The sequence below is a fragment of the Microcaecilia unicolor genome, chromosome 1 (genome assembly GCF_901765095.1).
Source record: "Microcaecilia unicolor chromosome 1, aMicUni1.1, whole genome shotgun sequence".
In the NCBI taxonomy this organism is placed as follows: Eukaryota; Metazoa; Chordata; class Amphibia; order Gymnophiona; family Siphonopidae; genus Microcaecilia; species Microcaecilia unicolor.
The window spans coordinates 628655078-628669737 of NC_044031.1; the positions used below are offsets into that span (position 1 = coordinate 628655078).

Consider the following 14660-nt stretch of genomic DNA (forward strand, 5'->3'; position numbering starts at 1 on the left):
CGGGCGCTTCGTCCCCAGCATAATGGCGGAGCCAACAGGGGCTGAGGGAGAGACGTCCTCCGGAGAGGAAATCTTCAAAATGCTCATGGCCTGCACTAACAGGTTGGGCAAGTCCTCTGAGCGAAAAATCCGCGCTGCAGAGGGGTCATCCACTCCATCCGAGCGGGAATCCGTCTCCTCCAAGGAATCCCCAAAGGACCGTTGGGAGAACCCAGATACGCTGCCCTCATCTACATCAGAGGAGACAGAGTCCTCTAAGGCCTGGAAATCCACCTGAGGGCGTTTACTTCCGGGGGCCTCAACCCCTTTATCGGACAAGGGAGCCGGGGCAGCGTTTTGCATAAGGAAGGCCTGATGTAGCAGCAAAATGAACTCGGGGGAGAAAACCCCCAGACTGTGCACTTCAGCAGCCTGGGCCACAGCCCTAGACGCACCCTCAACCGGCGCTCGCAAGAGCGGGGGAGAAACATGCTGCGCATCCAAAATGGCATCCGGCGCGACACTTCGCGAAGAAGCCGCGCGGGAAGAACGGCACTTAACTTTGGCCGCTTTTTTGCCGTCGCCCAAATCAAGGGCGGCCATAGAATTAACGTCTCCCACCTCAAGGGCGGTCCAAGAAGAAGCCGTCCGAGCAGAGTGGCCGGCCAAGATGGCGGAGGCGAGCAGCGGGGGATGGGCATTTATGGCGGGAAAAACTGCCGCACCCGAGGAAGAACCGGGACACTGACCGGCCTCCAAACTGACACCCAACAAGGGCGAATCAGACTTTAAGACCCCCGCATCCCCGCTAGAAGCGCACACGCGGTCCAGGGAGCGATTCTTTGCGCCCTCGCCCTCCGACGCCATAGGCCACGTGGAGACCGATCGGGGAACCCCCTGCCCGCTACAAAAAGGTAAAAATTACCTGCTTCTCGCTCCGAGCTGTAACGAACTGGTGTCCCAGTGAGTAGCTGCAATAAACGTTGAAATAAACGCCCTTAAGGACGTCCAAAATTTGTTGTTTTTTTTTTTTTAATGGAGCCAGCGGGAGGGGGGAGAAAAGGAGGGACCTGGCACCACCAGGTTTGCACTTGCTCAAGAAGAGCCCTCAACCCCAGGTACTCAACAAAACCTAAAAATTAGGCTTGGAGACCTAGCCAGAGCTGCTGCTGTGTGTGACCACCACCTGCTGAGATAGAGAACATACTGAGGAGTTTCCGGCAGCACATGACCACATATAGGGAGGCAAAAGCTTTGCTCTCTATCTCCACCTGCTGGTAGATGGACACAACCCACCAGTCTATGGATTGATCAGCATGATGATATGGAAGTAAGAGTTTTCTGCTTTGGGCCAATCCATCACTGTTTTGGGGGTGTCTATTGGATTGAGTTACATTACTTACCTCTGGCTACTCCTCAGTACTTCTTTTCTGAGCAACATAATGCTCCAATACAGCAAAGGAATTATACAAAGATAAAGGTTGGGAGGGTGAATTCCTCTGTGTCACAGGTCGTAGTATACTTGAGCCTACTGTGACCCATCTATTCCTTTTCTGCTTTATTCTCTGTGGCAGTGCTGGTAGTAAGTTGACTGGGAATTGGGAGTCCTGGATGCTTCCTTCATTGCAGCCAACTCCTTTTTGAGTTTGATGATTTCATCTTTCATAGCTGATATTTGGACACAGATGGGGCAAGCTCTAAGGTACTAGATGGTTTGTCTCAAGACTAAAGCACCACATAAATCGCATTGAAAGTGAAATGTGACTGTTTGGCCTCAGCTCTGGGACACGGTCAGTGGAAGGGTTCCAACACCAGCAGGAATACCCGGAAGGCAGAGGCCAGTGCAAAGGGCCGAAGTAGTGCTTCTGGAGAAGCCGAAGAGGCATTGGAACCAGGCGGAAAACAGTGTGAATCACCAGAATGGCATTTGAGAGAAAAGCCCTTATTCTGGAGCCTGAAGGCTGGGAGGTGCAGGAGAAAGGCACTGGGGAGTAAAGCTATTAGAAAAAAGTGTGCTACTAGAAAAAAGCTATTGGAAAAAGTACTGCTAACTTACCCAGTCTGAGGAAGCTAAGACTGTGTTTGAATTGTAACGTATAAAAGGAGTACTGCCGAGTTACCTATTCTGATGAAGCTAAAACTGTATTTTACGTAGCATAGTAACACAGTAGATGACGGCAGATAAAGACCTGTACGATCCATCTAGTCTGCCCAACAAGATACTCATTACACATGATATGTGATACTTCATATTATTATTATTTATTACATTTGTACCCCGCGCTTTCCCACATATGGCAGGCTCAATGCGGTTTACATAGTAACAGTATAAAGAATTAGAAAGTCTTAAAAAGAGTAAGCACTATGTAGTAAACGCAATATTAATTAACGGATAAGTAAATTGAACATAGGAGGAATTGGGTGCAGAAGGAAATGAGCGTTGGGAGGTAGGCGTAGAAGGATGGAGAAGAATGGATATGGGGTAGCAATAAGGATAATGGGAAACATGGTCAATGTATAACAATCATCAATAAGAATCATGTGGGCAGGCTTTGGTTAGGTTGAATCGTTAGGGTAGGCTATCTTGAAGAGATGGGTCTTCAGTGCTTTTCTGAAGGGCAAATGCCGTTGATAGTACGGATGGGTCTTGGTAACGCATTCCAAAGCTGGCTACCTGAAAAGGAAAAATTGGATGCGTAGAAGGATTTGTACTTAATACCTGGTCTTGATTTGTCCTTGCCATTTTCAGGGCATAGACCATAGAAGTCTGCCCAGCACCATCCTTGTTCTAAAATTTCTGAAGTTAACGTCAAAGCCCCTGAAAAGCTCCACTCCAGGCCATCCAAATCTATTCAGCCATGATCAAGGCACAGACCGCAGAAGTCTGCCAGCACTGACCCTATTCTCCAACTTCTGAAACTGAAGCTGAATCTGTCCAGCCACGATCAAAGCACAAACCGTAGAAATGTACCCAGTACTGGCTTTGTTTCCCAATTACTGATGTTGCTTCCTAATCTCCGCTAAGCTTCTTTGGATCTTCTTTGGATTGAGAAGTACAATAGAACAGGTGGCTTACTATTAAACAGCTGTGGTTCGAACTTGTGTCGGGAGAGTACAAGGAGCACATCAGCAGTAAGGCCGGTCTACCCACAATAATTTGCATGAGATCTATTTGCATGCACTGCCTCCATTGTATGCAAATAGATCTCATGCATAGTCTGGGGTGTTCTAGCAATGTTGATAGATTGATTACACACCAAGTTTGAGAACCTGTTGAACTGTTTATGCTATTCTACCAAGAAGCCTTTAAGCAAGAGAACTTTTTGGAGGCGTTAATAACCTGCATTACAAGAAATAATACGTGGAGTGATTATTTGGAACTACAAAGACTCTTATGGATGAACTTATCAACTTGCTGTAGAATCTGACTTGAGAGTTAGTGCAAGGATTGGGAATTATAAGTGATATGTTAGAATCAATGGGCTTATGAGGATAGTTAGTATTTGTTTTAGTTAGTGTCCTCAATGTGTGAAGTTGTATGAATGTAGGGTGAATGAGTACGTATGTAGGATATTTGACAATTGGAGGAAATATATATGGTACATTTTGTATTAAGAATAAAGAACATTGAATATAACTGTTTGAGATTTGTATATTAATGCATATTCATTGGGGAAATCCTGAAAACCCGACCTGGAGAGGGCCAAAGTTGGACACCCCTGACCTAATACGTACAAAATATTAAAACGCATACAGGTTAATATTAAAAGTGATTTAACTGGCCAGAAATCGCTCCTAGCCAGTTAAATCAGCTGTTCAGGGCTAATCAGACATTTTCAGTGGCACTTAACCAGTTAGTGCTGCTGAAAATGTCCAGCTAACGCCTAACTGAAAACTGGATATTTTGGGGATGTTCCAGGGCCGAGTCATCACTTGGCTGGTTAAGTGCTAGTATTCAGACCGTATAAAAGTAAATGCTATCTTTATACGATGCCCCATAGCTGAATATTGCAATTAACCAGATAAGCTTTAGCCAGCTCGCAAATCTGGAAATTTAATGCCAAAGCCTGGACATGGCCCAGCATTGAATTTCCAGGTATAATGCCAGTGGCGGTCAGCAAAACGCTGAACATCGGGCCCATAGTGTTTTAAATTCAATATGGGTTTTACTGGTAACCAGTGTAAGGAATGAAGCAGAGCAGAGATTCTGAAAGAATTAATCTAGCTGTAGTAATCTACAAGATCTGGGATCGAGACAAATTCTTTAATATATCCAAGTATAAAATATTACAATAATCTAATCTGGCATGAGAAATCTCTTTCTTCAAATTGAAGTTTGGCAAAAGTTACAGATATCAGATGTTGTAATTGTGATTTCCCCTCTAAATGTAATAAATAGAAATAAAACAAAACACAGAAAAGAAAATAAGATGATACCATTTTTGTTGGACTAACTTAATACATTTTTTGATTAGCTTTTGAACAGAACCCTTCTTCTTCAGATCAGAAATAAGGAAATGTTGTCAAATATCAAAATATATAAATGACACACAAAAGTATTCCAATGACATTTTGTTTTTACTACTTCTTGGTGCAGATCCAAGGAGCCTCTTTTGTGTTGTGCTGCTATCTGCTGAGGCCATGTCTATTTTTCACCACGGAGAAACATCCTGAGTTTTGGGTGCTATTTTAATAAAGATTGTTGCTTTTACTGGACTCTCCAGTGGTAAAACTCACTTCTGTGGGTCACCAGAGCTTTACAAAGACGCTATCCTACTGTTGGGTCCGGCCGTCCTGACCTGTTTCTCTTTTCTTCCATTCTAGCCATCTGTGAGCCTCAGCTTCTCTGTTCCACTGTGTAGCATGCTTGTTCAGCACTGTTGGTCAGGCTCATCAGATTTTAGCTGAGATTTCTGTTTAGCTGTTACAGATCAGCATTCTGTTGTTTTCCTTCCCCTGGCAATGAGTCAGAACTAAGGATAAATTTTCCAGTGATTATGTTCCTGATTACTCAGTGCTTTGCATTCTTGAGCAAGGGCCTAGTTGAGCATATTAAGCTCAGCTTTTGCTTTCTTTGGACTTTTATAATTAGGTACAGCCATACCATGGTGGTACTGTTTTTCTGCAGCAATGGTTGCTTTTCCCTTGGACACCTGAGATCTTATAGGTCTGGGTTCTTCTTTATGCACAGCAGCTGTCTCCTACTGTATGGCATTGCGACATTGCTTAGCTGCTTAATATGCCTTCAGCTTCAAGCCCAGTGGCTTGCTGCTCTCCCTCTGGGGGTATTTATAATTAACTGTCACTGTGGTTCTTTGTGAGATATCAGTGCCTCATCAGCTGATCATTGCTGTTATTAAGCACTCGTAAGCTACAGTATGTTTTATCTGGGATTTTCTCTTTCTTGTCTAGTCTGTCCCTTGCTCATTGGGGCATGGAGAGTTTTCCTCCTCATTTAAGATGTCTAGCAGTCCACTTCAGTTCCAATGTTTTTAGTTCCTGTTAATTCTCTTTCAGAATGATTATTTATCTGAGGTGAGTCTTGTTTTTCTAGTCCCTGCTTTCATACATCCCAATGGTCTGGACTAGACTGGTCTGGTATGGATGACAAGGAAGGAGAAATTATGTGTTATGTGTTAATTTTCTTTCCTTTAGTCCTACCAGATCAGTCCAGAAACTCACCCTAAGTGAATTTTTTGTCTCTCTTTATTCAGCACATTTTCAGGGTTTTCAGGATTTCTTCAGTCTGCTCCATCTCACAATTCCTGAATCAGGAGAAGTGCTGTATATCGGCCTGGCATTCCTTCAGGCATCAATCTCACTCACTCAGTGGCGTAGCCAGACCTGACATTTTGGGTGGGCCCAGAGCTAACATGGGTGGGCACTATGTATATAGGTTATGAGTAGCCTTTTTTGGGATACATACAGAACATAGCTAGAATGTTTCCTCTAACAGCTTTCCATAGGAAAAATGTATTCAAATTCTGATAGCACCTCAATAATAGCAACACAAAATCCCTTCACTGCCAGGTACTTTGTGAAGAACACTATATCCTGCAAAGAAGCTTCTTAGAGCCTATGCTGCAAACCTTAACACCAATTCTGAATAGTAATACCAGTAACAGTACCTTTAAAAAGGCAGCAGTGAATATGCACAACAGCAATACACATCCCATTGGAATAGCCAGACAAGTCAGACTCATAGATCCTCACACAAACCGCATGCCAGCAGAATATCTCACCTGCTCGGTCACAGGTAGAACACAGACCAACCTTATCAATTAAAAAATAAAGGACCAAAAATTTAACTTTGTCCTGTAGTCCTTCCTTTCCCTACCCCCCTCCCATCCATCCCAGTGGCCCAGCATCAGCCCTCCCCTACTCTCCCCATCCATCCACATAGCCCAGCATCAGCCTTTCCCTTCCTCACCATCCTTCCCGTAGCTAGGCATCAGCCCTATCCTACCCCCACCCCTCCCTATAGCCTCAGCCCTGCCCTACTTCTACCCATCCCCTGCCCTTCCCATTCTCACCCTCCCCCACCCTGAAGCACACCAGCATTAAATATAAAACATTTTGGTTTTTTTAATGTCCTTTTCACTGTAGAGCCCACCCCCACCCAGAAACTCGCCTTTATTAAAATTTATTGTTGGTGGATTTCTGGGTGAAGGTGGGCCCTTCACTGAGGAGCACGGTGGGGGGGGGGGGGGGGGGAATGCAAGGCAGGCGACCTGAGACCTGAGAATATCAACAGCCCATACTCATTTTGCAAGGCGATCCTACCTAGTATTTCTTTCCTTCGTTGAATGTGGGGTTGATCAGTATAAACTCATTCAAAATCCTCCCTAATTACTCTGTTGCCCATGCCTTCCTGCTGAATCCACCAGCACATGACCCCTTCACACTTCTGTCGCCACCAGTATAGCGCACATAATTAGGGCTGGGCTTTTATACAACTTTTGCACACCTAAGAGGTGGTACCAAGGCTGTGGTGTGCTGGTAAAATTTTAACAACGGCTCTCTCCCCAGGTATAGCCTGCAATTTTTTTTGTTGGGGGGGGCGCAGAGGCCCCAGTCTACCTCTGCGCCCCCCCCCCAAATTGCAAGGCTGGCTAAACCCAGGGAGAGAGCCTGGGAGGGGGCAATGCATTACTCTCTCCAGAAAAAAAAGAAAGATTTTAAATGCTCCCAGGTTCCAATCTAATTCATGTTTAATGTGGGATAAAATCTCAAAAATAAGTAAATAGATAGATAGAAACTCTGAATGTTGAGCACCTGATTCTCATAATATGATGTCTGTTTTAGTGGACCTTTTACCAGGAGAAAAAAAAATCTCTGCACATATATAACACATGCTAGGGTGTCCCTGTAACCAGCCCCTACCTCCAAATGACACACTAATTACGATTTATAACAAATTACTACTCTACCTATAAAAAGTTATACTTTCTCTAGTACATCCGTATGCTGCAGCAGCTGGCTGGTATGTCTTAAAATAAAAATAAAATTAAATAAAAATGCTGTCCAACAATTAAGCACAATGTGGTTTCAGCAGCGCTTATCCAATCCGATCTGCTCCGGCTCCCTCCACCCTCCATCCCCATCCCCCATCCCAGACTCACACTTTCTGTGGCTCCTCTGGCTCCGTCCTCTCTGGTGGCACTGCAGGTCCCTCTCTCCTGATGATCTGCTCTCTCTGACAATAAGAGCAGATCGGGAGGGGACCCCCCACCAGAGACACCTTCCATCTGGCGTCTGTCTCTGCGCTGCAGCACAGCCAAGAGGATCAGGCCACGTGAAAAAGCTGCGATCAGGGGGGCACAGAGACCGCCACTGGCACTACCAACAACAAGTTGAAAAGGAGTGCAAGCGAGCACACACCGCAATCAGGTTTTTTTTTTAAGCACTGCTGCTGGTATACGTCGGCAGGGAACAGGCTACTTCAGCCAATCCCAGGGGCCTTCCTTCAGCTTGTCCCACCCCGGAGGGTTGAAGAAAGGCCCCGGGATTGGCTGAAACAGCCTGTTCCCTGCCATTCTGACCTGGATTTAAAAATTAAGCAAGTCACAGGTAGGAGAGCTGCTGTTTTTGCTGCCAGTGCCGGCTGCCTACATTTATGTAGCTGCGCAGCGGCAGAACTGACAAGCGACTGCAACCTATCTAGCACCTAGAAGATCCTCCTGATTGGATAATTAGGACAAAGTGGGTGGGCCTGAACCGAGATTGGGTGGGCCTGGGCCTACCCAGGCCCACCCGTAGCTACGCCCCTGCACTTCCTGACTCAGGAGAGTGCAGCTTGTAGGTAGAAGTTAACTCAGCTCAGTTTTCCACACTTCCTGTCTCAAAGGAAGTGATGTATATCAGTTGGGGGGGGTTCAATCTGCTCAGTTTCACACACCTCCTGAATCACAGGAAGTGCTACATCTCAATGAGGTTCCCTCTGCTACACCTCACACACCTCCTGACTCTATGGAAGTGCTACATGTCAGTTGAGGTTCAATCTGTTGCACTTCTCATGCCTCCAGACTCTATCGAAGTGCTACATGTCAGTTGAGGTTCAATTTGCTGCGCCTCTCACACCTCCTGACTCACTGGAAGTGTAATATGTCAGCTGAGGGAAGGGAAGGGAAATGGGACTTGATATGTGAGGTTTTTGCAACTGCATTCAAAGCAGTTTACATATATTCAGGTACTCATTTTGTACCAGGGGCAATGGAGGGTTAAGTGACTTGCCCAGAGTCACAAGGAGCTGCAGTGGGAATTGAACTCAGTTCCCCAGGATCAAAGTTCACTGCACTAATCACTAGGCTACTGAGGTTCAACCTGCTCAGTTTCACACATCTCCTGAATCACAGGAAGTGCTACATCTCAGTGAGGTTCCCTCTGCTGCGCCTCACACACCTCCTGACTCACTGGAAGTGCTACATGTCAGTTGAGGTTCAATCTGCTGCGCCTCTCACACCTCCTGACTCACTGGAAGTGCTACATGTCAGTTGAGGTTCAATGTACTGCGCCTCTCACACCTTCTGACTCTCTGGAAGTGCTTCATGTCAGCTGAGGTTCAATCTGCTGTGCCTCATACACCTCCTGACTGATTCTAGAGCATTTTAGTGGGTAAAACAGTATTTTAGGCAAAGGTGTAGATATAAATGCATAAAATCCCTGAGATAATTTTCAAAATGGAAGTATGTGCAGACTTTGGTTTAGAAAAGTCTCTAAAGGAGGGAGGGGCACAGAGAAAAGCCTGCACATAATTGGTATAACATGTGTTATAAAGGATATAAAGGATCTTAGAAGAAAAATCATAAATCTCACCCGCAGACCTGTAACAGTTCTGTGGGCAGCTATGAAAGATACACAGAGCAGACATCTTATATTTTCATGAAAGACTGCATCCCAACAATCTGCCTGAGTACTGTCCTACTGACTCAACCTATCAGATTATGAAATCTCATCCCAAGAATCCATTAATCTCACATGAAAAGATTTTTTCCAGAAACTTTAAAGATGATGATGAAATAACAGATTTTCCCAAATTGCCTTAATTGAAAGCAAAAGTTTTTTTAAAGTACAGCACTTTGACCTAAGGATCCAAACAAGAGGAAGGGCCATGAATCTCCTGCATGCATTTCCAGAAAGCCAGCTCCCCGTACCTTGCTGATGTAGAAGCTCTCGGTGTGTTTCTTGTAGAATGACAGCATCATCGGGATGAGGCGCGGGAGCTGCTCCTCCAGTTTCTCATTGGGTAAAAAGTAAGACATTTGTCCAAGTGCTCCTATGACTGCTAGCCTTATCTAAAGGAGTTGAAGGGAGGACAAAAAGAAGAACAAGAGGGTCATGGGAGAGAAAGAACAAATAGCAAACAAAAAAGAAGAATAATTTCTATTCTACCCTCATTCACAGAAAGATCTTCAGTTCCCTGAGGCTGGACAGAGCATGAACTTTTTATATCTTGTCCAGCTTTAGTTCTTAAGTGATATGTATCTGGCAAGCCTTGTCTCAGTCCCTTGTGAGAAGTCCATGTGCCATGATAGCTCATAAAATGCAATGTTCTGTCATGGCAGACATCGTCAATTCTGGTCCTCGAGGGCTTCAAACAGGTCAGTTTCTAGGGCAACTAATCATGAAAATTAACCCAATTCTTGGATTCAACATGCAAATATCTCATCTATATTAACTGCAGACTCCAGAAAAAAATAAAAAGCTCTTTGTGGCAGTATTCGGCCAAGCTTATATTAAGTAAAAGTCATAAGTATGATCCAGAGTGGAAATAGAACAACCTACACAAAGGTCATCTTACAGCTGAGAAGGCATAGGAATGAGGTTCATTCCTGTCATGGTATGCACAAAGCTAACTCATTTGGAGAAATTGCCCCTGAGAAGATCAGAAGGCATGGACAGGGAACATTTGAATTTCATAAAATCTGCTTAAACTTCAGTTGCCCATCTCAGCTCCCTCACTGTGCCAGACATAATGACCTGGCAAATTATTAATATTATTTAAACAATTTTTTAGATAATATTTTGACATGGACAATAAAGTGGGTCTCCCCACAATGCTTAACCATGAAAGACCTGCCTAAAAAAGCAGGGTTTTAATCATGTACTGTAGAAAATCATTAGCATCATATCTATGTTATTTGAATATTGTAATGCATGCTTATTAGATGTTTCATTAGTATTATGCTAACATTGCATTCTTAATGTACGCTCACTCCACCACAAGGCCCCACTGGCAGCGGATATTATCTCCCATCACGCTCTGCATCTTTTTTTCACTTCACCCAGGAGACACATCAGTCCTGTTAGACTCCTGTCCCCCAGGCTACCAGTCGCTCCATGTTCCTCGCCCCTCCAGACACCATGGGGGGGCATGTGGAGGGGCATAATCAAACGGGGACGACCATCTCTAAGGGCACCCAACTCGAAGGACGTCCCGGTGAAGGGGCGGGGAAACCCGTATTATCGAAACAAGATGGGCGTCCATCTTTCGTTTCAATAATACGGTCGTGGATGCCTAAATCTCAACATTTAGGTCGACCTTAGAGATGGTCATCCCCAGTTTTCGGCGAGAATGGAAACCGAGGACGCCCATCTCAAAAACGACCAAATCCAAGTCATTTGGTCGTGGGAGGAGCCAGCATTCGTAGTGCACTGGTCCCCTTGACATGCCAGGACACCAACCGGGGCACTGCAGTGGACTAATTGATGCACTAACTGAATGGAAAAAGGCATGCAGTGGTCACTAACCACCTCCCACCCCGAAAAAAAACAACTTTAAAAACTTTTGTCTTTTTTTTTTTTTTTATAGAGTATGGGTGAAGGATGCCCTTCGCTATGCCTTTGTCCCTGTGATGGCAGTTGAGGACGTCCTTTGCTATTTATTTATTTACATTTTGCTCACACCTTTTTCAGTAGCAGCTCAAGGTGAGTTACATTCAGGTACACTGGATATTTCTATGCCTCCGTCCCTGCAACGGCAGTTGAGGATGTCCTTTGATATGCCGCTGTCCCTGCGACGGCAGTTGAAGACGTCTTTCGCTATGGCAGTAGAGGATGTCCAAAATGTGAATGTTTGTGAGAAGGACATCCATGCCTGGATGTTTCTGTGAGAAGGACATCCATGCCTGCTATGCCTCTGACACCCCCTTTATTTATTTGGATTTTGGATCACAAGTAGCAACAGTGGGATTTGAACCGGCCACCTCTGGATTGCAAGACCAGTGCTCTAACCACTAAGCCACTCCTCCGCTCCATTCCCTTGAAATTTGGCCATCCCGGGGGGGGGGGGGGGGGGGCAGTTGAGGACATCCAAAATATCTGAAAGAAGGATGTCCACGTCCTCGTTATGCCTCTGCTGACACACACATACCTCCCCCCAGGGACCTGCATACTGCCCCCCCCCCACACACACAGGAATGGCCAAATTTCAAGGGAGTGGAATGGAGAAGAGGAGTGGAGGAGTGGCCTAGTGGTTAGAGCACTGGTCTTGCAATCCAGAGGTGGCCGCTTCAAATCCCACTGCTGCTACTTGTGATCCAAAATCCAAATAAATAAAGGGGGTGTCAGAGGCATAGCAGGCATGGACATCCTTCTCACAGAAATATCCAGGCATGGATATCCTTCCCACAAACATCCACATTTTGGACGTCTTCAACTGCCATCGCACAGACGGAGGCATATCGAAGGACGTCCTCAACTGCCGTTGCAGGGACGGAGGCATAGAAATATCCAGTGTACCTGAATGTAACTCACCTTGAGCTACTACTGAAAAAAGTGTGAGCAAAATCTAAATAAATAAATAGCGAAGGACGTCCTCAACTGCCATTGCAGGGACAAAGGCATAGCGAGGAGGTCCATCACCCATACTCTAAGAAAAAAAAAAGACAAAAGTTTTTAAAGTTGTTTTTTTCAGGGTAGGAGGTGGTTAATGACCACTGGGGGAGTCGGGGGGGGTCATCCCCGATTCCCTCCGGTGGTCATCTGGTCATTTAGGGCACATTTTTGTGGCTTGGTCGTAAAAAAAAAAAGGACCAAGTAAAGTCGGCCAAGTGTTCGTCAGGGACGCCCTTCTTTTTTCCATTATCGCTTGAGGACACCCATCTGTTAGGCACGCCCCAGTCCCGCCTTCGCTACACCTCTGACACGCCACCAGGGAACTTTGGTCATCCCCGCGACGGGAAGCAGTTGGGGATGCCCAAAATTGGCTTTGGATTATGCCAATTTGGGCAACCCTGAGAGAAGGATGCCCATCTCCTGATTTGTGTCGAAAGATGGGCGCCCTTCTCTTTCGAAAATAAGCCTGAAAGCCTGTTTCTTCCGTTCCTCCCTTCACGTCACTATGTGTCCTACTAAATCTCTTTCAGTCTCTGAGGTGCTCGTCTTCCATCTGTCCATCTCCTCCGATGTTTTCTAAGTCACCATTCTCTACCATCCCCCACCCACATCACTGCTTTTGCTTGATGAACTTTCTGCTTTTACTTCAGAATGCCCACTTCTTTTCACCCCCTTCTTCTGCTCGGATATTTCAATCTCCCACCTTCTGACCACCGTGATTCGTTCATTGCCCTTGCGGCAAGCCTTGGTCTTACTCAGCATAAGGCCAGCCATACACTTGATTTTGTTTTCACCTCTCAGCTCTTGGCATGTTGTCAGGCTTACTCTGGTGTGATCACTTGCTTCTTACATCTGTCTTCCCTGCCCTAATCGCCCTCCTTTCCCCCCAAAATACCCAGCTTAGACACTCCAGCATCTTCAATGATAACAATACCCTTAAGATCTCACAAGCCCTGGCACAGTTAGCCCCCCCCCCCCCCCCCCCCCCATCAACACTGCTTTTAGATCAGAGCATCTCTTGCCTTAACCAAGAACTCTCATCTATTCTTGATCAACACACCCTGCTCTCCTCTACTCCCCAGCCTCTCCCACAGGCTTTGCCTTGGAACAGTCCTTCCCTCCATCCTCTTCACTCCCATATGCGCGTGGTGGAGCACAAATGGTGCAAGTCAGATCAACCAACTGCTCAGGTATTTTTTCTATCCACTACAGGGACTACTGCTCTGCCTTACATCTAGCCAAAGCCGACTATTACAGTAGGCAAATCTCCAACTTCCTTAACCGCTCCTATACTCTCTTATATCCTCAACTCTTTCGCTCCCTCTTCATGCATTTCTATTATGACCCATCCATTTTATCCCTGGATTCTCTGTCCACTGGCTGAAAATCCAAACAGCGTATCTCCATGCAACGCTACTGGCTACTTCTTCTCTCACCACCTTACCTACTCTTGGCTCCTCCACCACTCCTCCCCTTCCATTGGCCTCATTGGCTCCCCCTCCTTCTCTGCCTCTGGTTCTTCTAACCTCCATCCCAGCCACTTGTCGGTGTCTGTCCTCCTCCTGGTCTTCCTTTAATCTCCGTACTGCTGCATCCAATTTGGCAGCCATTGCTTCCCTCCGTCCATCTTCCACTCCTTCCGATACATGGCCTGCTTCACTAGTGAAACGCCTGTCACAACACCTCATTCCACACTTGTTTCTCCTCCTTTCTTCTTCCCTTGCTTTTGGTGTCATCCCCTCTGCCTGAAAGAAAGCAATCATGCATCCGCTCCTCAAGAAACCCCACCTTGACCCTTCTTCATCCACTAACTTCCATCCAATCTCCAACCTTACATTCTTCTCTAAAAATTTTGGAAAGGCTCATACATTCAAAACTAGTTCAACATATAGAGAATAGCAACATCTTTTACCCATTCCAAACTGGCTTCGGGCACCATCACAGTACTGAAACTCTTCTGATAGGCCTCTACGATCTCATTTGCACCTCCCTGGACCAACACCATTCTGTCATCATAGTGTCATTGGATCTCTCTGCAGCCTTCGACCTAGTCAATCACAACTTCTCCTTCACCATCTCCACTCTATAGGGATCTCAGACATAGTACTTTCTTGGTTCTTTAGCTCTCTTCCTATCAGCTCTCTTTCAAAAAGTGTTCAACTCCAGTCCTCCCTCTCCTTTCTGGTTCCCTCAAGGCTCCATTCTCTCCAGCCCTCTTTAATAACTTCCTTACCCCGCTACTCACTATTATTCAAGATAATTCTTGCCCCCTTTTCTGCTTTGCGAATGATATACAAATCTTCTGTAGGGTCTCAGATTCTTCTTCTCTCTCCCATCTAGAAACT

General features: G+C 45.6%; 1 protein-coding gene across 3 annotated transcripts in view; it reads right to left on the bottom strand.

The window, feature by feature from the left end:
- MROH1 (maestro heat like repeat family member 1) overlaps window positions 1-14660 on the bottom strand; it is a 491156-nt gene that overhangs the window by 340024 nt on the left and 136472 nt on the right. For all 3 annotated transcript variants that reach the window (XM_030220764.1, XM_030220756.1, XM_030220773.1), the window contains exon 8: window positions 9633-9773. In XM_030220764.1, coding sequence (XP_030076624.1) covers window positions 9633-9773 — 141 coding nt within the window. The remainder of the gene's footprint in view (window positions 1-9632; window positions 9774-14660) is intronic.